This window comes from Larus michahellis, chromosome 18, assembly GCF_964199755.1.
Source record: "Larus michahellis chromosome 18, bLarMic1.1, whole genome shotgun sequence".
Classification (NCBI taxonomy): Eukaryota; Metazoa; Chordata; class Aves; order Charadriiformes; family Laridae; genus Larus; species Larus michahellis.
The window spans coordinates 1,061,654-1,086,421 of record NC_133913.1 but is presented as its reverse complement, the minus strand read 5'-3'; the positions used below and the strand labels follow the sequence as shown (position 1 = coordinate 1,086,421).

General features: G+C 64.0%; 2 protein-coding genes across 9 annotated transcripts; one reads left to right on the top strand and one right to left on the bottom strand.

Moving 5' to 3' along the window:
• Window positions 1-3,051: 3,051 nt before the first annotated feature.
• Window positions 3,052-6,112, bottom strand: COPZ2 (COPI coat complex subunit zeta 2). 2 transcript variants are annotated; one of them, XR_012584152.1, is made up of 10 exons: window positions 6,058-6,112; window positions 5,458-5,526; window positions 5,159-5,240; window positions 4,913-5,004; window positions 4,786-4,841; window positions 4,513-4,590; window positions 4,143-4,194; window positions 3,948-4,057; window positions 3,617-3,655; window positions 3,094-3,443 (listed from the first exon to the last, which is right to left on the bottom strand). XR_012584152.1 is itself a non-coding variant. In XM_074561985.1 (9 exons), the coding sequence occupies exons 1-8, from the start codon at window positions 6,073-6,075 to the stop codon at window positions 3,962-3,964; spliced, it is 543 nt and encodes a 180-aa protein (XP_074418086.1). In that variant the 5' UTR covers window positions 6,076-6,112; the 3' UTR covers window positions 3,052-3,443; window positions 3,948-3,961. The 2 variants fall into 2 exon arrangements, 1 of the variants encoding a protein (XP_074418086.1); XM_074561985.1 differs by lacking the exon at window positions 3,617-3,655 and having other exon boundaries at window positions 3,052-3,443.
• Window positions 6,113-9,734: 3,622 nt separating this feature from the next.
• Window positions 9,735-20,658, top strand: NFE2L1 (NFE2 like bZIP transcription factor 1). 7 transcript variants are annotated; one of them, XM_074562542.1, is made up of 7 exons: window positions 9,735-9,853; window positions 10,542-10,752; window positions 11,170-11,681; window positions 15,656-15,871; window positions 16,475-16,564; window positions 16,945-17,106; window positions 17,442-20,658. In XM_074562542.1, exons 3-7 carry the CDS (start codon window positions 11,172-11,174, stop codon window positions 18,765-18,767), a joined length of 2,304 nt encoding a protein of 767 aa, XP_074418643.1. In that variant the 5' UTR covers window positions 9,735-9,853; window positions 10,542-10,752; window positions 11,170-11,171; the 3' UTR covers window positions 18,768-20,658. The 7 variants fall into 7 exon arrangements, with proteins under 7 accessions (XP_074418643.1, XP_074418642.1, XP_074418647.1 ...); XM_074562541.1 differs by having other exon boundaries at window positions 11,130-11,681; XM_074562544.1 differs by having other exon boundaries at window positions 9,785-9,853; window positions 10,560-10,752.
• Window positions 20,659-24,768: the final 4,110 nt, after the last annotated feature.

Below are 24,768 nucleotides of genomic sequence, written 5' to 3'. Positions count from 1 at the left end.
TGATGAGTTGGGGGGGGCTCAGTCAGGGGTTTTGGAGGGATGGGGGCTTATTGTGTGGCCAAACCCCCCCCGCGCGGCCAGGGAGGGGGGTGGCCGGTCCCCGAGGACAGAGGACGGGGGTCCCTGGCCCCGTGCCCCCCGCCCCGAGGTGGGGATTGCTGCGGCGGGGCCGGGCCATCCATCACCGGGACAGCCCGGGGAAAGGCGAGAGGGGCCCCCTCCCCCGACACCCCAACCCCTGCCCCCCCCTCCCCGGCCCCGGGGGCTTTTCTTCCTCCTCCCTCCCTTTCTCTTCCCTCCCCCCCCGGCCGGGAGACAAAACCCGCCTGACAAGATGGAGGCCGGGCCATCAATCAAGGCGGCCGCTGGAACCATCCCCCCCCCGGCTAATGAATCCCCTTCCCGGCCCGCCACCGTGGCACCCCCCCACCCCGGTCACCCCCATCATCTCCCCCGTGGAGTCGGGGTCCCAGCTTGGGGGGGGGGGGGGGGATGGAGCAAGGGGGACGGAGGTGACCCGAGTGCAGGGTGACGTGGGGTTGGGGGTGGCGTAGGATTGGGGGTGACATGGGATTGGGGGGGGGGGGGGTGACATCGTTTGGGGGTGATATGGCCTTGGGGGTGATATGGCTTCGGGGGGGGGGGCATGTCTCTGGGGGTGACATGGGGTCGGAGGGGTGATGTGGCTCTGGGGGTGACATGGAGCCAGGCTGGGGGGGCTTCGGGGTGCCGGGTGGCACAGACGCAGGCTGCCAGGATTTGGGGGGGGGGGGGGGGGGGGAATGTCTCGTGGCTGTGGGGGCCAGCGTGGGTTTGGGGGTGGCCTGGCCGGCGGGGGTGACCGTGCTGTGGGTCCGGCCAGCGGGGATGTGGGGCTGGTGGCCCCCGTCCCCGTCTCTCCCGGGGAAGCGCCCTGCTCCGCTCAGTCCCGGTGCGCCCCGTCCCCCGTGAGTGACATCTCGCCCCCCCGCCCCCCCCCCCCCCCCCCCCAGCCCCGCGGTCCCCGGGGACCGAAGCCCCTTTGTCCCCGGGCCCGTCGCCTGCTACGGCGCCTTTGTCCCCGTGTCACTTGGGGGGCACCAGCTGTCATGGCCGGGGACCGCGGGGCCTTCGCGCTCCTCCTCCTCCTCCTCTTTGTTCTCCGCTCCCACGCTGGGGCTCTCCGCCATGGGGAGGGAGAGGGGGACCCGGTGTCCCCTCCCCAAGGAGCAGCTGGGGGACACACAGCCCCGCCATGATGGGGCAACCCCCCCCCCCCCGCCAGCCCGGGCACCCCCGGGGAGCAGACGGGGCCTCGGGGTGGTTTTTGGGGTGCCCCATCCAGCCCAGGCCGGGGTCCCCGGTCTTGGGGTGCCGCTGGTGGGGGGGGGACCCTGGGGCGGGGGGTCCCCAGGGTGGGAAACCACCGCCTGCCAGCCCCCCATGGCCCCCCCCAGTTTTTGGGTGTGAGGGGGACCCACCAAGCGCTGGCCTTTGTTGCCCACTGCGGGGGGCAGATCCAGGACGGGGGGGGCGGTGAGCTCCTGGGGGGGACATGGTGGGGTGGGAGTGTTCGGCTGGGACCCTCCCTGCTCGGGGACACGGGGGGGGGGACGTGGGGACACAAGGGACCCGGGGCTGGGGGTGTGGCTGGGTGGGGGGTGCACAGAAGGGTGCCGGGGGGGGGCTGTGTGTGTCCCGGATGCGGGGACATCTGCCTGGGCCCCCCCGGAGGACGCGGGCAGCTCTGCCAGCTGCTGTCCCTGCCCGTCCCTCCGGGGGGGTCCCGGGGGGGGACACAAACACCATCCATCAACGTCCGCTCGGGGTGCAGCCACCCCCCGCAGCCCCCCCGGCTCGGGAGCGCCCCTGCAGCTGGGCTGGGGTGGGAGGGGGTCGGGGGCGGATGTGGGGAAGACTTTGGGGTGTCCCTCGTGTTTTGGGGGGGGGGTGACACGAACCTTTGGAGTCCACGTGGCTGCGGGGTGACCCCGGGAGGGGGCGGGGTGTGTATGTGGGGGGGAAACCGGGGGGGTGGAGGGGGTCACAAGGGTGGGGGGTGAGTGTCCCACAGCAGGGGCGTCCCTAGGATGGGGGGGCGGGGGGGTGTCCCGAAGGGCGAGGAGTCCCTGTGATGGGGGGGGGGCCGCTGGGGTTGGGGGTGTTCAAGGGGAGGATCCCTGGGATTTGGGGAATCCCGGGGGTGGGGGGAAGATGATGGGAAGGGTCTGGGTGACGGTCTAGGGGTGTCCCAGACCCGGGGGGGTCCCGGGAGGGGGGTTGGGTGGTGGTCCTGGGCCGGGGGCTCTCAAGGCGGGGGCTCCCGGCCGTTCCCCCCGGCCGCCGGCAGGGGGCGCTGCAGGATAGTGAATGGACAGGCCGGGAGGGGCGGGGCATCCGTGGAGGGGCGGGGCTAAGACGGGAAGGGGCGGTGTCACGCACCATATAAGGGGCGTTCCCGCGCGCGGCTGGGTTATGCAAAGTGGGCCGGGCCCCCGCCAGGGAGCGGCGAGCAAGAGCCGCGCTGCGGCCGCGGCGTTAGGGAGCGTCGCGCAAGAAGCGGTGGCGGTTTCTTGGTGGGGTCGGGGGGGGGGGGTGGTCCCCAGGCTCGGGAGGGTCCTCAGGGCGGGGGGTTCCCAGGAAGTGGGGGGAGGCCAAGGCAGGGGGGGTGTCCTTAGGCTGGTGCAGCGTGACAGTGGCAGAGCAGACTGCGCTTGGCTGTGGGTGCAAGCACTGTGGCTGCCCCACGCACGGCACCTACCGGTGGGCAGCATTTGGGTGCTGCCCCCATCCCCACCCGCCATGGCAGGGAGAGGGTGGGGGGCTCCTCTCTTTAACCAGACCCACACCACGACTGTGGGGTCCTGCAGCCTCCAGCCAGCCCTGGGCCACCCTGTGCCAGACCCCATTGACCTGTGGTGGCTTGAAATGATGAACCCCTAGAGTGGGATTGAACAGAAAAACCCATAAATCTCACCTTTTTACCTCCAAAGGAAACGCTTCAAAGAGCAAAACTCAGCGGTGGCCCCAGCTGAGCCCCCAGTGCCTGACCTTGACGGGCGACGTGCCCACGGGGACCCACCACCTGACATGGCTGATGGAGAGAGGATGCCAAACCGGGGAGGAAAACTTTATTTGTAGCCGGCTCCAGGCAGGAGCAAGCGGGAACGGTGAACCAGTCCTCCCTCATTAGCGCTTAATTTTTCCCCCAATATTATTAACGCTGGGGGAGGATAAGAGACCTGCTGAAGGGCTTCTGGAGGCGGCACGGCCAGGGAGGGGGTGTCTGGGGGACGTAGGCTGGGGTGGGAGCGGGGGGATGCCGGGGAAGGTCCGTGTGTCCCCCTGCCCACTGTCCCCTGGTGCTGGGGTCCCCCCTTTCCAGCCAGTCCCTCCGAGGGGAGACCCCGGCGCCGTCACGCCAGCGGGGATGGTTCGCTGTGCGCCCTGGTGGGCTGCAGGACCTGTGAGAGACGACGGGGACGGGGTCAGGCTGAGCTCGGGGTGCCCTTACCGGCCCGTGGGACCCCGTGCTGGGGTGACAACAGGAGCGGGACCCAGGTGTGTCCCATTTCCATCCTGATGGGTAAAACCGGGCAGCCCACCCCCTCATTCGCGAGGCTAACGAAGTGCTTACCTGGGACACGCTCTGCTCAGACAGAGGGTTGTTACCACCCTGGGGGAGGGAAGGGGGCTGGCAGATTTAGGAGGGGGGGTCAAGGGGACCCACTGGGTGCCCTGACGTGGGGAGCACCCCCTCGGTGCCCATCACCCACGAGGCTGCTGCAGTCGGGAGCTTCCTGGCAGCAGCCGGATCCCAACCCCTATCCCTGCTGGACCCCGACCCCAATCCCTGCCCATCCCAGCCAGACCCTGACCCCAGTCCCTACCCATCCTGGCTGGACCCCGACCCCAATCCCATCCCTGCCCATCCCAGCCGGACCCCCGGCACAGGGAAGTGTCTGCACCTCCTCGGCGCTGCCTATTTGCGGCCGCCAGCGTCCCTCGTGTCCCCCTGCTCCGAGCCGCCTGCCAGATAGTCGAAGAGGACGAAGCCATACGCTGCCGGCTCCGGGCCCTGGCGGGGGGGAGAGAGGCTGAGGAGGGTGGGGGAAGGCAGAGGAGGGTGGAGGAAGGCCATGGGATGGGATGGCCGGACTCACCCGCAGGCTCAGCCGCTGGATCACTTGCTGGGGGTCGCTCTCCAGGATCACCCTGCGGAGCAGCGCGGTGCTGGCACCATCCCACAGGGATCCCCCTGGCAGGGCTCCCTCCCGATCCTGGCTGCACCCCGCCGGGCATCGCCGCCACCGCCCCGGGGCTCAGCTTCCCTCCCTGTGCAAAGCTCTGGGATGCCCTGACAAAGGCTGGAGGAAGAGCTGCTGCCATGGTGGCAAACCGGGGTGCCCAGCTCCCCCTCGGCACCCTGAGACAGGGACAGCCCCTTCCCAGCACCCAGGGGGACGATGCCACCCCCTGTCCCTGCAACGGGGGGCTGCTTCTCCCCCTCCATCCCCCCCAGCAGGAGCTCACCCTCTGTCCACGATCTCATCCACCACCAGGAATGTCCCCTCCATGTTGTCCAGCAGCAAGCGCTTCTCCACCTCCTTCCTGCAAGCGGGTGGGAGATGTCACTGCACCCAGTCACAGTTACGGGCCCGGGGACCCGTGCCATCCCAAAGCAGCCACCGGGGTGTTAGGAGACAGGGGTTTCGTGTCAGCTCATGGGGGGCCACCTGGGACGAGCTGCTGCCCCATGCCCTGCCTCAGTTTCCCCACCCGAGGCACAGGGGTCTGGGGACTCACTGCAGGAGGTGGCCGAGGGTGTCGAGGAGGCAGGCGAGCACGGTCGACAGCATCAGCTGTGGGAGAAGGGGGGTGTCAGTGGGGCCACGGGGGGTCCCCAGGGCTGCCCCGCTCCCCCCCACCCTACCTCATTCTCCTGGCAGCCCCCCACCACGTAGAAGAAGAGGTCGGCGCTGCTCCTGTAGACCACGGTGAGTCCTTCCAGACAGGCGACCTCCCCTGGGGACACGGGATGGTGCTGGTGTCCCCCAGGACTGTGCCGAGGCGACACTGCTTCCAGCCTGGTGCCCCCCCAGCATTAAACCTTTTGCAACCGTGTGTCCCCCCCCAGCTCCCGACTGCAGAAGCTCCTGAGCGGAATCCCCCCCCTCACCGCCTGCCCGGTAGGTCTTGCTGAAGATGCTCCTCTCGAAGGCCGCCTGCTCCTTGGCCGTGGGGAAGGTGCCATCGTAGTACTGCAGGGACAGGCAGGGGGGACGGTGACGGCAGGGTGGGTAGCAGGGGTCCTGCACCGGGGGGGTGGGTGCTGGGACCCCCAAAGCCCCTGCTGGGGCCCCCCAAGCCCCTGCAGCCTGGCAGAGGGGAGATGCCTGAGCCAGGGGGGCTGGGAGACCTGGGCAGCACCTGCTGGGGAAACTGAGGCACGGGGGGGGGGCAGGGGGCGGGCTTCACCTTGGCCAGGAGACGTTGGCCGAGGCTGTCCAGGATGAGCAGGGCCTTCACGGTGTACAGGGAGGGCTCCTGGGGGAGAGGGGCCGGGGGGCTCAGCCACCCCCAGCCCACCCTGGGGAGATCCTACCCTGGATTCTCTCCCTTGGGGTCCCCCCAAGGTCTGGATTTTGGGACCCCCTTTGATCCCCCGTCCTGCCCCCACTGCCCCCCTGCTCCCTGCCCTGCACCCCCGTTTCTCCCCATTCCCCCCCCCCGAATTCCATGTCCCCATTTCTCCCCCTTGGTTCCCCACTCCCCCTGTCCCCCTCCTCCCACCAAGAGACCTTTCCCCTCCCGTTGCCCACCCTTTCCCCCCGGTCCCCACCATTTATCCCCATCGCCCCCCCGTCCCCCCCTCCGATGTTGCCCCTCTTCTATTTTTCCCCTGCGTTTTTTCCTCCCCGTGTCCCCCCCCCCATGTTTTTCCTCCCGTTTTTTTCCCGTTCCCCCACCTTTCTCCCCGCTTTTCCCCGTTTTTCCCCCTTATCTCCCCGCTCCCCTCGCCCCCCACCCCCGGTCGCACGAAGTTCCCGATGGGGGTGCGGAGCCCCGGTCCCGTACCGGCCCCGCGGGCTCCATGGCTCCGCCGCCGCGGGCCCCCCCGCGCTGCCGTGCCCGCCCCAACCCGGCCCGCTCCGCCCCGGTCCCCGCATCCCCCCCCGCAGTAGGGGAGGTAAAGGAGGGGGTCCCCCCGCCAGAGGTCCCGCACCCCAGTGTGCTGCCGTGTGTGGACGTAGTGGGGAAATGGGGGGGACACACACGTGTGGCCGTGGGGGGCTGCTCCCCTGGTGCCCCCCTCCCCGCACCCTGGCACCTCCTTTGGGAAAGAACCCACCTGGGGGGGGGTAGTGGGGTGGGATGGAGGCTGGGACCCCCCCGCACCCCGAATTGGGGGGTTCAGGGAAGTCCCGGGGGAGCGGGCGGGGGGCTCAGCAGTGGACAGGGAGGGGTCACCCCTCACCGAACCTCTGCTGCCTTTAATTTGGGGTCACCAAATTGGGGTGGAGGGTCCTGGCAGCTGGTGGGTGCAAGCGCATCCCTGCTGTGGGTTCTGCTGGGGGGGCAGTATCCCCCCCGGCTGCCATCACGGGGGATCCTGGCCATGGGGCACAGCCCCCAGTGCCCCCGCTCCTGTCAACTGGCCTCTCCAGGTGGCGTTTGCCGGTGACTCACTGGTTGCACCCAAATCACCCTTGTTTGCTTTTACCTCTGGGGCTGGAGATTTTCCCCACGGTGGGGGCTCAGCCCACGGGGGAACCCCGGCCACAGCCCTGGGGCGAGGGCCAGAGGGACACACCATGCCCAGAGCCACCCCACCAGAGGGACACTGCTCCCCCCGGGCTGTCCCCAGCTGTTCCCACGGTCAAAAAGGAAGCGGGGGGGGCACAGTTTTCCTGTGGGAGCACTGGGGAAGGGGGTGTCTGTGCCCCCCTGACGGGCACGAAGCACTGAAAGGCTTTTGCCTGGGAGCTGGGCAGGCTGCAGGGCCAGGGACGCCTGCCAGCCCTCCAAATAGTCCTGGGGGGACACTAAAAATAACGCAGCTCGGGTTGCCGGTGGGAGGCTGACCATGGTGGGAGGGTTTTAGGACACTCCCATAGACCCTTTTCCCCATGAGGTGCAGGGGGGGGACGGGGAGATGGTGCCCGAATAAAGCTCTCAAGCACGGCAGCCCCGCAGCAAACCGTCGGTGGCCATCGGGGTGGGCAGGACCCCCAGATTTCCCACCCGGCGAGCAACGTGCCGAGCGGTGGCTCTCGGTCCCGCTGGGCTCTGGCAATGGGGCCGAGCCCCTCTGCCCCCCGGGGCCGCCACCGTTGCCTCAGCAAATTGCTGGTTGTGGCACGACGTGGGCTGTGGCCGCACCCCGGCTTTTGTGGGTGTTTCGTGGCTTGTTTTCCAGGAGGAGATTAGCGAGACGGAGCAGCCGGGGCAGAGTGAGCCCGTGACCCAGAATCGTTTGGATCCAAGTGCTTCCAAGCTCCTCGCCACCTTCCCCTGGCTGCTCCAGCCCCTCTCCTTGCCTTGCCTGTCTCCCTGGATGATCTGCAGCATCCCTGCTCGCAGCATTGGGGCTCTCTGGGTTTAGGGGGATGCACAGCCTGTCCCCCGTCTCTCAGCCGTGCTGTTGAGCATGGTCCTTGCCATAAAAAAAGGGGGCTCTGCTCCCGCTGCTGCCCTGGGCAGACACCCCCAGCTGGGAAACCTCACCCTGCTGCGAGGTGTCAGAGCCCGCACTCGTTTTCCACTGTTTTTTTTCGGATGAACTATTGTCTCTGGCATCCTGTTTGTCCCGGCAAGTTTCTGGGGCAGGGAAGAGGGTGTCTGGTTTTGGCAGCTGCCGCCGCTCCAGGCAGCTGCAGCGTTGCAGGAATAGCAGGCAGGGGTGGTGCTGCCCTTACCTCCTACCTGCCTGCCTCCACTGCCGGCTGCCCCTCGCCCCGTGGGCGCTGGCATTGATTTGGGCAGGAAGCCGGCGCCAATCGATGAGGGAAGGTATTAAATAACCTGCTCACAGGTGACAGTTTTAACACCGACCCCGCTCCGTGCTTAGTTATTTAAATACTTCATGGAGTTCCCGTGGGTGATCTGGTGGTTGATTATCCCAGAGAGGTGAGGATGGGACAGGGGCCTGATGCCGGCTGTTTCACAGCACCTTTCTGCCTCTGCTCCTGCAGCTCTAACAGAAGATCCCGGCGCTTTTTGTCGAGTGGCTTCAGAGCCACTGGCTTCATGTGCTGATGGTGCTGGCGTGGGTCCTCGAGCACCTGGGGAGGTGGTTGGGGTGAGTTGCAGCCTTTCCCTCACCTCCGCTGGGTAGTTACTGTCTCAAAAGGCATCTAACATCGAGACCTTGGTTGCTCAGTCAAACTCAAACTGGCCGGTGGGTTCCCCCATGATGAGCCGCGGCACTCATGGGATGACCCATGGACAGTGCGACTGTTTTAGGCCAACAAGTGACGGCCAGACACACAGGCAGCACCTGGCTCGTGAGCTGCAGTGTGGTGGCTCTGTGTGGTGGGGAGCCCCATCCTGCTCCAAGCCCTAGCACCCCAGAGTCGCGGCGTTCCCCCGGGGCTGCCCCCTTCCCTGCGGCTCTTGGCCAACCCAGGTCGGGGCAGGGAGTTTCCTCTCTCCGACAGCCATTTGCACCTCCAGCAGCTCCCATTGCCACAGGCGAGGAGATGCGGACCAGGAGAGCTTGCTTTTCTCAACCCAAAACCAGACCTGGGCGTAATGAGCAGGGGTATGCCGACTGGGCAGCTGCTGGAGCGTGAAATTAAAGACTTTTAATTAGCAAAGGGCTGGAGCAATGAAGAAAGTAAACCATAGGGTTTGCAGGCGATGCCCTGGCTGCGCTCCCAGCCCCGCCACTGACTCACTGGGGGCCCGAGGCGAAGCTCCAGGTTCGGCTTTGACTCACTCCTTCCATCTGCAAGTGGCTTCGCGCCTGCGCTGCGCCGGGGACCTGCGAGGGCCGCGGGTGAGCGCAGGGCAGGGCCGTGTTTAGACAGTGTTATCGGCCCCGGGGCCTGTGGCAGCGCAGAGGAGGCTCCTGGGCCACTCCGGGGGAGCCAGCAAGGCCGAGGCGCCATGTCCTGTGTGGGCCCGGGAGCTGGGGTGTGGGCCTGGGAGCTGGGGTGTGGGCCCGGAGCAGGCCCAGAGCTCCCTCTGCCCGCGGGAGGTGTCGGGATTGGGGACCCCGGGGACACGAGGGCCCCCCTGTCGGTGGCGGGGCGAAGGACGCTCTGCCATGGCGGCCCCAGGCCTCGCCCTGCGCCGGGGCCGGGGGCGCCCGGTGCCATGGCAACAGCTGCGGGGCGAGGGGGGGGCGGTGTTTCCGCGCCGCGGGGATTGGTGCGCGCCGCTGGCAGTCAAGCGCCCAGACCGGGCGGCTGGCTCCTGCGCGTCGTCTCATTGGCCACTGCCGCTGTTGCTCGACGGAGACTTCGCGTTCCATTGGGCCGAGGCGTTGTCACTCAAACGCCGCTGGGGGCGGGTCGCCTAACCTCGCTTCTCCGCTCCCATTGGCCTAGCGCCCGACCGCCGGGCCAAGCACAGCGGCCTGCGGCGCTGTGGGCGCGCCGATTGGCCGCTCGGCCTGCCCATCCGGGCGGCGGCGGGGGCGGGCGCAACGCCTGACCGCCGCTTGCCATTGGCCCGCCGCTCCCTCCCGCCTCCCCATGGCGGGCGCTGATTGGCGGCGACGCCGCGTGAGGCGGGAGGGGGGAGGTGGTTGGGCCAGGGCGGGGAGCGGGAGCGGGGCCGGCGGCGGCGGCGGCGGGGCCGGGAGCGAGCGGCGGCGGCGGCGGCGAGCGGGTAGCGGCGGGCGGAGGAGCCGGGACTGCGGCGAGGGGTGCGGGGGGCGCGGGCCGGGCCGGGGCTGGGCGACGCTGAGGGGCGCGGGGCGGGCGGCCATGAGGGGCCGGCGCTGAGGGGACGGCGAGGCCGCGCGCGGGGGGGCGGGTCACGAGGCGCGGGGGGGGTCTTAAAGGGCCCCGGGGGGGCTTAAAGGGCCCTGCAGGGGGGGGGTGTGTCCCACCGGCCCCCACGCTTGGCAGCGCTGGGATCCCGGGAGGGGAGAACGGGCAGAGCCGGGGCCTTGGCGGCTCCTCCCGGGAGCCGCCCCGCCGGGCCGGGTGGGGCGAGCCCCGGAGCCCCCACCAGCGCGGGGGGTGGTCGGGGGTGTTTTGCCCCACCCCCGCCCCGAGAGCTGCTGGAAAGCGGGTTGAGGAGTGAAAGGGAGTCGGGGCTGGATTCCTTCAGAGAGAGGGGAAGTTGACGCACCGGCCTAAGAATAGCTCCGGGAGGGGAAGCACGGGCAGTATTGTCACCAGAGGTAACCTCCGCCGGGGGGGGTGTGTGTGTGTGTGTGTCTGTGCCCCCCGCCCCGTGTCAAGAAAATCATCGTTCTGGAGTGAAATTGGCTCGGCTTCCCCGGGCCCCGCGCGTGGGGGACCCGCCGGTGTAGTAGGTCCATGTGCAATGTTTAGGGTGGTGTCTGTTCGGTGCGTTATCGCCTGCCCTCTCGGGTTGCGTTTCAGCCGCTGATGAAATTGCAGCCGGAGAGCGGAGGAGTCTTTGGACCTTCCCAACATCGGGACCTTTGAGTGGTAAAAGGCTCCTTCAGGAAGCTTCGCGGAGCAGAAGAGGGGAAGAAAAGAGCAGGCGGCTGTCGGAGGGAGCGGACCCCGTCCCGGAGTGTGGGGCATTGGGGGGGCGAGAGGAAGTCGCTGTATGTGGAGTTTTTGGACAGTAAGTCACGTGGATTTTGATGTAGCTGCATGGTCTGTGTTCCCAAACAGTTGCGAAGAAGAGGAAGGGGCGAGAGAGGGTGGAGGCTGTCATCTGGGGAGGGTTTGTTGCTTCTCGAGATTTAAATCTTTAATTACACTCTGCTGGCTGACCGGTGAGTTCCAGAATTTGAAAAGAAAAACAAAGTCGTCCTGAACCCAAAGTCTTGAATCTTCTTTGAACTTTTATCCTGTTTAGTGATAATTCGAATGCTGAAGTCGTTGCTTTATTTTGTTTGTTTAAAAGTGGGGCAGAGGAAAGACAAACCCAACCAACCTGTTGTGTGGAGAATTCATCTGACGCTGGGTTTTGGTGTTTTGTTTTTTGTTTTTTTTTAGTTCCCAAACCCTCCACCTGTTTTCTTTTCTCCTCTGCCAGAAATGCTTTCTCTGAAGAAATACTTCACTGAAGGCCTCATCCAGTTCACCATTCTGCTCAGCTTGATCGGCGTTCGCGTGGACGTGGACACCTACCTGAACTCGCAGCTCCCTCCTCTGCGGGAGATCATTCTTGGCCAGAGCTCTGCTTACACCCAGACACAGTTTCACAACCTGCGTAACACCTTGGATGGATATGGCATCCACCCAAAAAGCGTAGACCTGGACTATTACTTCACCGCTCGCAGGCTGCTCAACCAGGTGAGGGCCCTGGACAGGTTTCAGGTGCCCACCACTGAAGTCAATGCCTGGTTGGTGCACAGAGACCCCGAAGGCTCCGTGTCCGGCAGCCAGCCCAGCGCCGGCATCGCCCTAGAGAACGGCAGCGGCCTGCAGGATGGCAACAGTCCCGACAACGGGGTGAGGGAGAGTGGAGCAGAGCAGGGTTTTGGGGAAGAACTGGAAGATTTGGGAGCGGTGGCTGCCCCGGTGAATGGAGACCTGACCAAAGAGGTAGGCAGGACCTTCTTTCGCCTGTGGCGGGGGGGAAGGGTAGCCCTTGGGGGGGGCTCGTGCGCTCTGGTACCCATCCGAGTGAGCGGTACTTTGTACGTTGTGGGTGTTTAGCGCCTGGGAAAAGTGGGTCCACACTTGGGAGTGGCGTAATACAAAAGGAGGGGGGTATGCGTGCCGTGGGTTTTTCCTTTTTGTTTGTTTTATTCTTGCTCTGAAAGTAATAGTGAAAGGAGAGGGAAAGGGTTGGGGTCATCGTCTCAACCTGTGTGCATAGCTTTGTGTTGTGAAACCCATAAAACCAGGCTGGGAAATAAACAGGGGCATTGGGTAACAGCCTCAGCCCAGGTGTCGAGCGGGTGGTTGGGTTACTTGGCTCTGGAGTTCATCCAGTGGCGGTGTTTGTTGCTTGGTTTTCATCACAGACGGGTGGGGAGAGGTGAACTGGAAAGCGGGTGGTTTTTTTTGTTTTGTTTTTTCTTTTTTTTTTTCTGTCTGAGTGCAACCTTTCGGAGGCTGTGATGCAATGCCGGGCCCCGGGAGCTGCTGCTCTTTTTCCTTTTTGGCACCGCTCTCTTTGTCACGGCATGTTCAGCGTCTCCCTGGCTGCCGCGTGGGGGATGTTAGTGCTGATTTGCAGCGTCGGGTCCTTTCCAGCGTCGCTCTTGTGTCTCGTAAATTGTATCTCGGAGGCGGCTGGGCATGGGGAGAGCCCAGCTCGACTGCTGTCACCCCTGTCCCCTGCGGCGAGGGGTGGTCAGCGTGGCAGGCAGCTGTCGCGGGTGCCAGGGGGCTTTTGTGGTGTCAGAGCAGCAGCAGGCAGGGAATGGCATGAGCAAAGCGGTGTGAAGGCCTGCGTGCCCGAGAGACAAAGGTGACGGTTGTTTGGGGTCTGGTATTGACGGAGGAGGAGCGGGATGCTGCCGTGGATGGTGCCTCGGCTGTACCTGCCAGCAGCTTTTCCCCTTCCCGGGGGAATCTCCCAGCTCTGGTGGTGCTGGGGCTGCGGGACAGAATGAAAATCCCACTCTGGGTTTGCAACCAGCGACCTTGGAGGTGTCAACGAGCGGAGCGTCGGTCAGAGGGTCACAGAACGCACAACTGTTCACGCATTCAGCTTTTTCCCTGATAAATGAGAGGGGTGATTCCCTGCCTTGGGAACGGGGAAGAATTTGATGAAATGCCGCGTACAAGGTCACGCGCAGCCCGTGGAAGACTCCGCTCTCCCTCCCTGGTCGTCTTGGCTGAGGGTGTCGGGTGTGGGGAGCCTTTCAAGCGCGGTGTGGAGAAACCGGGGTCGGGTTTTCGAGAGAAATGCTGCGGATTTGGGAGGCGAGAGGCCGCTGACACCGCTCTTTCCCAGCAGCCTCGTTATTTCTGTCTTTAAAACCCCAGTCCTGCGTTCGATGTTGTTGCAAACCCATCCAGCTCGGGCTGGAATTGCTGAAGCGAAACCCCCAGGCGATGCCGGGAGGGAATCGTGCTCCTCCGGGGCAGGGTGGGGGGCTCAGGCTCTGCACCGTCCCCGCCCTGGGTCTCAGGCACCCGTCCTCTTCCTCAGGTCTCTACTTTCTCTCTCTTTTTCCCCCAAATGCCTGGCTTGCAGGGGAGGGGAGGGTGTTACTGCACCTGCGAGGTGTGCAGGGCGCCAGGAACTCCCGTCCGCCGGCCCGCCTCGCGCGCCCGCGTCACGCTGTCACATCATCACGCCGCCACCCCGTCACGCCGCCCGCTCGTCCCCCCCCAGGGCCCCCAGCCGCGCTCGCTGCCGCTGTAACGCTTCAAAGCCCCGAGTCTTATTTCAAAGCATTTTTTGGGGTTTTTTTTTTTTTTTTTTTGTATTTTTTTGCTGTCTTTGTCTGGAATCTTGGCTCCCCACGGGAGACGCTGAGCAGCCGCCCAGCCCTTCCCATGGGAATTCAGTGCGGCTGCCTCTGGAAAGGCACCTGCAGGGCTCGATCCGGCCCCCCCTCCCCCCTTCCTGAGGTGGAGGATGATGATGGTGACAATATGCAGATGGCTTTAGGGCCGGGGTTTAAATTTTTCCATGACTTTCCCCGGCACTTAAAATATTGCAATTCCCCGCAGGCCAGGCGCAACCTTGCTCGGGGAATATGGCTGTTATTAATAATTTCAGGAGCTGGAGCTCGCCCTTGGGTGCGGTGTGGGGTTTGGGAGGGGGGAAGGGGGGGACTGCAGCAGGAATCAGCCAAAATGGGGGATTCAATTTTTAAAAAAATCTTTAATTTCTATTTTTTTTCTGAAATCCGTTCCTCGCTATCCTGGGTTTAATCCCTGGGACTTTTCCCTGCAGCATTGGGGGTGGGGACGGCGGGAGGCATCCGCTGCCCGGTGCCGTCTCCACAACAGCAGGATAAAAATACGCGGCCGCCAGACATGTGATGAGCTGCTGGTGCTCAGCCCGGTGCCCCCTCCCGCTGCCCCCCGGCTGGGGACGGGGGCGGGGGGAGATCTCCTTACACTTGGCCTCGCCTCCCCAGCGCCCGTGGTTACCGCCCGCCCCCGGTGCCCGTTGTGAGGGACCGCGGGGGGGTGCGAGGAGCATCGAGGAGGTCCTACGGGGGGGTGGGGAGAGTCCCCTCCAGGCCCGGCCCTACCGGGGGAGGCGGTCGGGGTCTCCCGGGGGAGGGGGAAGCCAAGGTCACCCTGGCATGTCCGCCCTCCTGGGGGTGCTCCGGGCCGCTCCCCCCCCCCCCCCCCCCCCCCGGTGCGGCGCAGGGCGAGGCCGGGCCCGGGGCGGGGGGGGGCGTCCGCGCTGCGCCAGGGCGGGGGAGCGGCCCGGTGGGCGCCGCGCGGCCGCTGCGCCGCTTCCCATTGGCCGAGGCGTCGCCCCCCCGTCGCCGAGGATTGGCCGGGGCGTTGTCCCTCCCCACCCCTCGCCGGCGCGGATTGGCGGAGCCGCGCCGCCGCCCGGGCGCGGGGGCGGGGTTTGGCGGCCCATTGGCCGGGCGGGGGGCGTGGCCCGGCGGCGCCGCATCCCGGCGGGGCGGGGCGGGGGCGGGGCTTGGCGCCGCCGCAGCCACGGTACCGGCGGGGGAGGGGCGGGCGGGGCGCGCCGCAGCCCGGCCCGGGCAGGGCGGCGGGAGCCGAGCCCAGCCGAGCCCGGCCCAACGGAGCCGGGGGTGGGGGGCGAGGCGAAGGGGGGCTCCTGCCGCCGCAGCCCGGGGCCGCGGGCACCTGTGGCCGGTGGGGCGGAGCGGAGCGCGGCTCCCCCAGCCGCCGCCCCGACCGGCGATGCGTGCGCGGCGCCGCGCCCCGACCATCCCGCCCCTCCGGGGACCATGATCGGCGTGCGCCGCGGCCCGGGCGGCAGCTGGGGACATGAGAAAGGTACCGGGGGTCGCTGCCGGGGGAGGCGGGGGGAAGGGGGCGGCCGCTCCCCGCTGCCGCGGGGATGCTGCCGGCGGGGCGGGAGGTGGGGGAGGCGCGGCGGGGCGGAGGCCGGCGGCGGCCGGGGCGCAGGGCAGGCTGGATGGCCGGGGGAGGGCGGCGGGGGCGCTGCGGTCAGCCGTGGGGCGAGGGACAGCCCGGGGACGGCGAGGGGCAGCCCGGGGACGGCGGCGGCGGCGGCTGAAGTTGCATCAGGTGGGTGGAAATGCGGGGATTTTCCTACCGGCGCACCCCACCCCTTATGCAAATGGCCGGGATGGCACCACGGGCTGATGCAAGGCGGGCACGGCGCAGCCACCGCCGCGACGCGGGGCCCGGTGGCCCCAGCCGCCTCTGCCGGCGGTGGGCGGGCGGCCATGGGCGACGGGGAGCCGAGGGCCGGGCTCACCTCCCGCCATGCAGAGCCGCTCTCGGGAGGCAGAGCCCCCCCGGGGCGCCGAGGGAAGGCGGGCGGAGGTGCCCGGCGGGTGGGCTGCGGGTCAGCCCCGGCGGAGGCTGGGGGGGGGATGTCCCTCGGGTGGGGACCCTGCCCAGGGCTGAAGGAAATCTGGTCTGTCTTTCAGGACATCGATTTGATTGACATCCTGTGGAGACAGGATATTGATCTCGGCGCTGGGCGAGAGATTTTTGACTACAGCCACCGTCAGAAAGAGAGCGAAGTGGACAAAGAGCTGAGCGATGGGAGGGAGCGCGGGGACAGCTGGAGGAGCGGAGGGAATGAGATCTTGGATAGAAACCTACTAGTTGATGGAGAGACCGGGGAGAGTTTCCCTGCGCAGGTAACACCCCTGGGCCGGCTGGGCTGGGGTCTGTGCCTGCGGGGATGCAGCGTTTCGGGCGTCCGTGCCCCCGCCGAGGCGAAGGGCCCTCCGTCCGTCTGTCGGGGCGAGCGGCACCGCGTGTGCCTTTCGTTGGGGATGTGCTGAGCCGCAGGATGAGGGTTTGCCTGGGGTGGACGAGAGGATTTGATGGTGGAAAAGAGCAAGGCAGGCTGCCTGCCGGGCCGGGCAGCCGCAGCCAGGCGGGCAGGGTAATGGCCGTGTCACCCTCGGCAGGACGCTGGGACGAGGGCGGCTGGTTCTCGCTGCGCCTTTTGGTTGTCTGGCAGAGGCGGTGGCGTGGGCAGGCGCAGAGTCCCCTCCAGCCTGTAGCCGAGTCCTTGCGCTGGCAGTAGGTGAGCAGAAGCAGCACGTTCCCTTTCCCCGCTGCGCTCAGGGGGCTGCTCCGAGGCTCTCTGGAGCGGGAGGATGGAGTCTGCGAAGCACTGGGTGGGGCCTCTGGCTCTTTTTGGATGCGCTGTAATAAAGCCCTGCTGTAAAGAGCTCATTTCTCATCACCTCCTCCCTAATCCCGGGGCTACGATTGCTTGTGTTTCACATCAGGTGCCTGGTGCGGAGGATCAGACAGCCCTGTCCCTGGAGGAGTGCCTTAGGCTGCTGGAGGCCACCTTCCCTTTCGGGGAGAATTCGGAGGTGAGTGCATGGGGCGACGGCTTCTGCCCCTCAGCAGATCCGGAGGTGGCGGCTCTCCTTCGCTCGCTCGCCGGGCTTTCCGTGCCTCTCGTACCCCTAACCCAGACCGCAGAACCGGCAGTAAATTGGGTTAGGCTGCTTAAGGAGGCTCCAGGCATCGTGCCTGCGAAACTAGCAGTGGGGGGGGGGGGGCGGGGGGTGGTCACAATTAATTAAAGACTTCTGGCTTTGCTTCTAATTAGTTCATAGTGAACTGTGGAGGAATAACTGCAACCAGTTTGCTTTGAACAAAGGAGAAGCGATTGCCCGCGCGGAGGTGGAAGGGCATTGGGGATTGCTGGCTCCCTCAGCCGGGGACTGACTCTGCCTCACGTGGTTAGTTCCCAGCTGCGGATGTCTCCACCCTGAGCGAAGCCGTGCCCGGCGAGAGCAGGTCCGCGGGCATCCAGACCAGCCTGCTGTCCCCTCTCCTCACCGAGACCGAGTCGCCCTTCGATCTGGAGCAGCAGTGGCAGGACCTCATGTCTATCATGGAAATGCAGGTGAGCTGGAGCGGGGGCTGTGGGAAGGCGTTTGCCCCTCCAGGCTCTCCTGAATTTAGGTTCGATGGCTGTCCCGAGCACCCGATTCCCAGACAATCGTGGTTTGGGGTCGGTCGCAGCCGCTTTGGTTTTTTCCCAGCCTGTGCGGTGACACCGTGTGTGGTTGCTGCTGCTGTCGCGTCCCTCCTGCGGCTGGCAGACGATGCCGGGCCGCTGGGGAGAGCTCCTGCCGTGGGATCTAGAAACATTGTCCGTACTCTTTTTGGCACACACCAGGAGCGAAGGCAGGGCCTGAGCGCGGCTCATTTACCGAGCTGTTTCGCGTCTCTTCCCAGGCTATGGAAGTGAACAACACAACCGCAGAAACCCTGTACAACGGCACGAGCGGAGACCTGCTGACTTCGAACTACAGCCTGGCCCCCAACACTCCCATCAATCAGAATGTCAGCCTGCATCAGGCCTCCCTGGGGAGCTGCTCGCAGGACTTCTCCCTCTTCAGCTCCGAAATCGAAAGCCCCTCCATGGCTGGCAGCTCGGCCCTGCTCCAGCTGGCGCCGGACAACTCCACCGGCCTCAACACCACCTTCAGCTCCACCAACTTGAGCGGCATCTTCTTCCCTCCGCAGTTGAACAGCACAGTCAACGAGACGGCTGGCCCCGAGCTGCCGGACCCGCTGGGCGGTCTTCTAGACGAAGCCATGCTTGATGAGATCAGCTTGATGGACTTGGCGATTGAAGAAGGTTTCAACCCGGTGCAGGCCTCGCAGCTGGAAGAGGAGTTTGATTCCGACTCAGGTCTTTCTCTGGATTCCGGCCACAGTCCTGCTTCTCTGAGCAGCTCAGAAGCCTCGTCCTCCTCCTCTTCTTCCTCCTCGTCCTCTTCCTCCTCCTCGTTTTCTGAGGAAGGAGCTGTCGGCTACAGCTCAGACTCTGAAAACGTGGACTTTGAAGAAGCGGAAGGGGCGGTTGGATACCAGCCAGAGTACAGCAAGTTCTGCCGCATGAGCTACCAGGACCCGTCGCAGCTCCATTACTTGCCTTACCTGGAGCACGTTGGCCACAACCACACCTACAACATGGCTCCGGGGGCCCTGGATCCCGAGGAGCCCAAACTGCCCAGCGCGGGGAAGAAGAGCAGCAAGGAGAAGCCGTCCGAGTTCCTGGATAAGCAGATGAGCAGGGACGAGCACCGAGCCAGAGCCATGAAGATCCCTTTCACCAACGACAAGATCATCAACCTGCCTGTGGAGGAGTTCAACGAGCTCCTCTCCAAGTACCAGCTGAGCGAGGCGCAGCTGAGCCTGATCCGCGACATCAGGAGGCGCGGCAAGAACAAGATGGCTGCCCAGAACTGCCGCAAGAGGAAACTGGACACCATCCTCAACTTGGAACGGGACGTCGAGGACTTGCAACGGGACAAGTCCAAACTGCTCAGGGAGAAGGTGGAATTCCTCAAATCCATCCGCCAGATGAAGCAAAAGGTGCAGAACCTTTACCAAGAAGTGTTCGGCCGCCTGCGGGACGAGAACGGCCAGCCCTACTCCCCCAGCCAGTACGCCCTGCAGTACGCCAGCGACGGCAGCGTCATTTTGATACCCCGCGCCGTGGCCGACCAGCAGGGCCGGCGGCAGGAGCGCAAACAGAAGGACCGGAGGAAGTGAAGGGACGGCACCGCGGGAGGAGTGGGACACTCGCTCAAGTGAGAACTGGAGAAGGGCTGAGCCTGGAAGTACTTTAGAGGAACTTTCATGCCTTCTTATCCGATATATCGTCTCAAAAAAAACAAAACAAAACAAAACGTGACTGCTGCCGGTCGGTGTGCGGGAGAGACTGCGGGACCTGCAGGCTGAGGTTTGAGGGCTCCCTGCGGGGAGGGACGGGGAGGAGCGGACCCCGCACTGCCCAGCCCGGCGCCTTCCACAACCTGGAATCCTTTGAGCGCAGGAACCGAGCCGGCATCGCCGGCCCTGAGATTGGCAGAGGTGGAAAAACTACTGTTAGGAACTGGCTTTAAATAAGAAAAGAGATTTAAGCAAATGAACTTAAAACAAGTTATAGGAGAGACATTTTTCTGAACTTCCAAAGTTCTGTGATTTCAGGTAGTTGGTTTTTTTTTCTTTTTTTTTTTTCCCCCTTTTTTTTTTTTTTTCTCCTTTTCCTGAACCAGTTTTGACATCGGTGTGTGTGATTCAATCTGACTTAATTCCAGATTAACCGACATCCCTTCCTAGAGCAGACCAGTGCACACATGGAAACACAAGTGGTGTGACTTCCATTAACCCTTTCCAGTCTTGGGGGGGGGGGGGGGCTCGCGGGAGAACCGTTACTGTACGTCTGGAGGAGCTGTGATGCCTTGGGGGGGCACGTAGAGCTTTAGGATTTTGGGGAGGGGTGTCTGGAGCTGGAGAGGGTTAAGAGAAGCGGTGTGATACGCGGTCCCCCACCACACTCAGAGCATGTCACTGCCGCCGGGCCAGCGCCGCTGAGCCGGCACACGCAGCAGCCTGCATGCAACCGCCGGCTTCTCCCACCGCCTGCCTGCGGAACTGCCTGGGGAGGAAGGGGAGGAGGAGGGTGGTCGTTCCCCCCGCCCAGTCAGCGTACAGCACAAGGGGAGCAGAGGGTTCCCACCCCAGGCCGTGGGCTTGTCACTTCTAGAAATTAGACAGCTGTTAGGATTCCTGTTTCTTAACCGCGCTTTGATTTTTTTAGGGCTTCCGCCCTGGTTTTTTCCCTATAGGGTCTAGAGTGCTTGTGTTGAGTAAAAGGGAGAAGCCCAACCGTTCAAAGCTGCTAAATGTTCTCTTTGCCATAAAGATTCAGTGTAACCGTGTGATCACATTATAGGATTCTCTTCTGTCCCTAGGTGTTGGTCTGACTTCCTTTGTTTTCAGGAGGGGGGTGGGGGTAGTGCCTTGATCACTGTCGGTCTCCGCCACGGAGACCATCCTAGAAGCTGTATTTACAATATAGCACAGCTGGGAGTGTACTGACTTTACCAGCAACTGAAAAAGCTTAAAAAAACAAAAAAAAAAAAACAAAAAAAAAAGGCTTTTCCTAGCCAGTCCTGTGCATGTGATACGGGGTGAGGGCGGCACGTCGGAGGGAAGACTCGGGGTGGTAACTCAAGGGAAGGAAACCTGGGAATGCAGGAGGGAGGCCTGGAGCAGCCCCCGGCACGCCCCCCCCGGGGGAGATGTGCGGCCGTGGGCGCGTTTCTCCAAGCTCCAGGGAAAGTAGTTGGATCTCGGAGCGCAGCGCGGGGGGTTCGGAGCGTTCGCTGTGGCACTGGACAGCGTGAGACAGACGCGCCGAGACCCAGTGGGGGTCTCGCATCCCATCTGCCTGAGATCCAACGGCTTTACTTACGCATGAGACGAAGCACAAGTGGTGGAGATGTGGGTGTGGGGAGGTTGGAAGGGAGCCCTGCGCGTATGTTTTAAATTATTTTCCTCTTAGAAACTTTTATTTTAATGATCTGTGACCTGTCAGGGAAAGAAGAGAGATTGTGTGAGCACAGGACAAAAATAAAATGGCTTATTCACTGTACAAGCATTTGTTTCATGGATTTATTTTTTTGTTTTGTTTTTGTAAAAGAGTAAGAACATCAGGGAAATGCAACAGCCTTTTCCCGTGGGTCCTTCTCACCCACAGCAGCTCCCAGTTCTCCTCTGTGGTGCGGAGCTTGGAGCAGGTCGGGTTTGCCTCCAGCCACGGTCTGGGGAGGGAGTTGCCGCTGTCCCGGCAGGTAACAGCCCGGGAAGGGAATAAAAGGCTCCGCGGTTGCGGGGAACAGCCAGCTCTGGCTCAGCTGCTTGGGTTTTTCCTTACTTCCCAACAGCATCTTCTCAACAAAGCCGAGGAAAAGTGTGTTTCTGGTTAAATGTGGAACAAGTTGCGACTCCCTCGGCCAAAGCCGCCGGGGCCACCCGTGTGGGGCAGAGCCACCCCGGCACAGCCCCGGGCCCCTCCTTGCCGCTTCCCCTCCGGGTCCTGGGCGAGCGACCGGCATCGGCGCAGCTCGAAACCTCCCGTCCCTCTCGCAGCTGCCGCTGTTCCACCGGCCCCACCTTCCCCGCAGGTTTCGGCTGGAGCGCTGGGTACGGAGCCAAAGTTTATTCAATCCTGAGTGCATTTATCTGGGGCTCTGCAGGCCGGCTCCTGCCCGTCCTCTCCCTGCGGGAGCGAGGAGACACAGCCCTTCGTCCCACTGCCTGGAGGGACCAGCGTTCGGAGCAGCGGAGCCGACGAGGGACATTGCGGACCCCTTGGCTCAGCTTTTGGCTGCACCGTGGCCATCCCTGTGTGGGCTGGTGGCTCTGAAGGGCTGGCTACGAGCCAGCGGGCAGCTGCTAGGCCGGGGCTGGCTCCAGCCCCTGGTTTGCAGCCCCGTTTCCCCGGGGCAGGGCTCAGCGGAGCTCGCGTTGCGTCCAGCCGGGCTCAAGGGCAGCCCCTGACTTTGCTGCTCTTTTGTGTGGGGGATTGAGCGCAGGGAGCCCGGCCGCGCAGACCCCGGGGACGGGGACAGGCTGCTCTGACGCCTCCGAACAGGGCGGGCAGGAGCCCAGGCCCCGCAGAAAAACATCACAAGCGCTCGGATGAATGAACTGGGGACGGAAAAACTGCTCCTGGGAACCGCTCACGCACCAGCAAGAGACTGGGCTGGTCCCGGCCCGCTGCACTTCAAAGAAGTACTTTGCGATGCCGTCCCTGTGGCTCAGCCCCCATCGGCTCCATGTCTTTTAGTTATAGACGCCTTTCTCTAAGGCTTTAATGCCCACCGCCGCCTTGGCGCTGCCTTTTCTCATCTGGCAGCATTATTCCATAGCAGTTCCCGCACCCCTACATCGAGTATTAAATAATCTGAGCCACAAAAGCCAGGCCGCCTGGCTGAGACGCCGCTTTGGGAGCACCAAAGCCTTGTGTCCGCCGGCCTTGGACACCTCCCGTGGCCGGACACGACCAGAAGAACCACCCAAAAGCGCGCTGCCGGCCCCGCTCTGCTCCCTGAGGGTCTTCCCCTGGCATTCCCATGGGACAAACGTCATTTTCCTGCGGATTAAACCTCTCTGTACGGGACTGTTAGAGTTCATCTGCTCCGTCTGCCGGAGTTGAGCCCAGGCCAGGCCACAGCTCAGCCAAGGGGAACGTGAAGCATTAAAACACACACTCCGAGGTGCTTCCTGTCTCTCTTCCTGGGCTCTAGGGTATTTATTTCAGATATTCCTTCAGGGGCTGTTTTAGACCATAACACCGGCTTGCAAAAAACCCCGCACGGATTCCCCCGCCCCGGTGATGCTGTGAGAAGGTTTCAGCCCTCCCCGTGGTCACTGTCCCCTCCCCGAGCGGAGCAGGGACACAGCAGGGGAGGACTCTCTGCTCTCCCTGGGTTCTGATCCCCCTGTGCTGCCTCCCCCCCGCAGAACGGGACCTTTCACTTCCCGGCTCCGCTCCCGCACTCACCCATCTCCCCACTCCCGCACGAACCCCCCAGCAAACCCCCATCTCCCCATCCAGAGGCTACAGGTGAGCAAAGCGCCGGCCCCCAGCCTCCACCGCGGCTTCAGCGCAGCAAAGCCCAAGCTGAGAACGAGCCTGACAAAATCCGTTCCCCTCTGGCTCCCTGCCCGTCAGAGCCCGCGCCGGGCGGCCGAGCACCGGCCTCCTGCGGGCAGCGAGGAGGGGGCGGGCGAGACGGGCGCTTCGGCAGCTCCTCTCCTCCGCCGCTGTCACCCGTGTGTCACGCCATGCGCCGTCAGCGGCGCCGGCTGCCTGCCAGCCCCTAATCAGGTGAAGTGCAGACCTTTCATTCGCCGTAGCAGGAAGCACTTAGCCACCAGCGGGGCCTCCTCCCTCTGATCCCGGCCAGAGCCACGGCTCAGCGGCACTTTTAACTGGTGTCCGGCTGCCGCCCGAGCCCTCGGCGTGGTTTCTGCCGGTCTCCGCGGTGGAGGAGATGCCTCTGCCCTTCCCTGCCCGGCTTCTGCCAGCCCTGGACCACTAAGCCTGGGCGAGGACCACCTCACCATCATCGCCCACAGATGTCCCGAGCACGAGGTGACCCATCCTGCTTACACAGCGCCACAGACAGAGACAACCGGTACCCAAAATCCTGCCTGCAGCTCACCAGGAGCCCCCTGGACCCGGTGCGTCCGCAGTCCCATCTCCGGGACGGAGCAACGCGCATCTTCCAGCTACCTGCTGCGATCCATCGATCGCCCGGGAGCCTCCCCGGGGAACCGCAGCCTTCTTACGTTCAATTAAGTGGACGATACCCCTTCCATCTCTAGCAATTAATACAGGTTTAATTGCTGCTCGTGCTGGCTGCTGGGGCAGGGCAGACATTTCGCCGTCCCACTGGGTACAGCCTGTGCTGTTGCGAATAACCCGGATTTCAACTGGCTGCGTAGTTTTGCAGCTCCGAGTGCCAGCGAGGGGCTGGCAGAGCCCCCGTTCAGCCCCAAACACCACCCAGAACCTGCCGGCCTCTCCCTGCTCCATCCTGCACCCTGCAAACACCCAGAAACCTCTGTGCTGGAACCACACTCCTCCTCCCTTGGCTTCAGCCCACTCCGCCGTCCGTGCTACTGCTGAGCAGAGGACGGGTCTACTCTTCTCCAAGCACAAAGCTTAAGGCCTTCAGCAAGTCCGCACCGAGACTCAAGCAAAGCCATCTCCATCTTCAGCCAAATGGTCACCAGAATCACAGAATCTTCAGAGCTGGAAGGGACCTCTAGAGATCATCCAGTCCCACTCCCCTGCCAAAGCAGGATCGCCCAGAGCACGTCACTCAGGGCTGCGTCCAGGCGGGGCTTGAAAATCTCCAGAGAAGGGGACTCCACACCCTCCCTGGGCAGCCTGTCCCAGGGCTCTGTCACCCTCATTGTAAAGAAGTTTTTCCGTGTATTTGAACGGAACTTCCTATGTTCCAGCTTGTGCCCATTGCCCCTCGTCCTGTCACTGGGAACCATTGAAAAGAGTCTGGCACCATCCTCCTCCAACGCACCCTTCAGATACTCGTATGCCATAATAAGGTCTCCCCTCGGCCTTCTCTTCTCCAGGCTGAAGAGTCCCAGCTCTCTCAGCCTTTCCTCAGAAGGGAGATGCTCCAGTCCCTCAATCATCTTAGTTGCCCTACGCGGGACCCGCTCCAGCAGTTCCCTGTCCCTCTTGAACTGGGGAGCCCAAAACTGGACACAGTACTCCAGTTGTGGCCTCACCAGTGCAGAGTAGAGGGGGAGAATGACCTCCTTCGACCTACTGGCCACACTCTTCCCTATGCAGCCCAGGATTCCATTGGCCTTTTTGGCAACAAGGGCACATTGTTGGCTCATGGATAATTTGCTGTCTACCAGGACCCCCAGATCCTTCTCCTCAGAACTACTTCCCAGCAGGTCCACCCCTAACCTGTACTGGTGCTTAGCATTCCTCCTCCCCAGGTGCAGGACCTTGCACTTGCTTTTGTTGAACCTCATGAGGTTCTTCTCTGCCCGGCTCTCCGGCCCGTCCAGGTCACGCTGGATGGCAGCACGGCCCTCCGGAGTGTCGGCCACCCCTCCCAGTTTGGTACCATCAGCGAACTTGCTGAGGATACACTCTGTCCCCTCGTCCGAGTCATTAATGAATATACTGAACAGAACCACTGCCAGGGCTTTAAAAACC

Bases quoted from the DNA above. Each gene is read 5' to 3' on its own strand.
- COPZ2 (XM_074561985.1), bottom strand. The intron at 4,842-4,912 runs GTAGGGTGGGGG...CTTCTCCCACAG, and splicing joins GGGGCTGCCAGGAGAATGAG to CTGATGCTGTCGACCGTGCT. The intron at 4,058-4,142 runs GTGAGTCCGGCC...CCCCCCCGCCAG, and splicing joins TCCAGCGGCTGAGCCTGCGG to GGCCCGGAGCCGGCAGCGTA.
- NFE2L1 (XM_074562541.1), top strand. The intron at 15,872-16,474 runs GTAACACCCCTG...GTTTCACATCAG, and splicing joins GGGAGAGTTTCCCTGCGCAG to GTGCCTGGTGCGGAGGATCA. The intron at 17,107-17,441 runs GTGAGCTGGAGC...GTCTCTTCCCAG, and splicing joins TGTCTATCATGGAAATGCAG to GCTATGGAAGTGAACAACAC.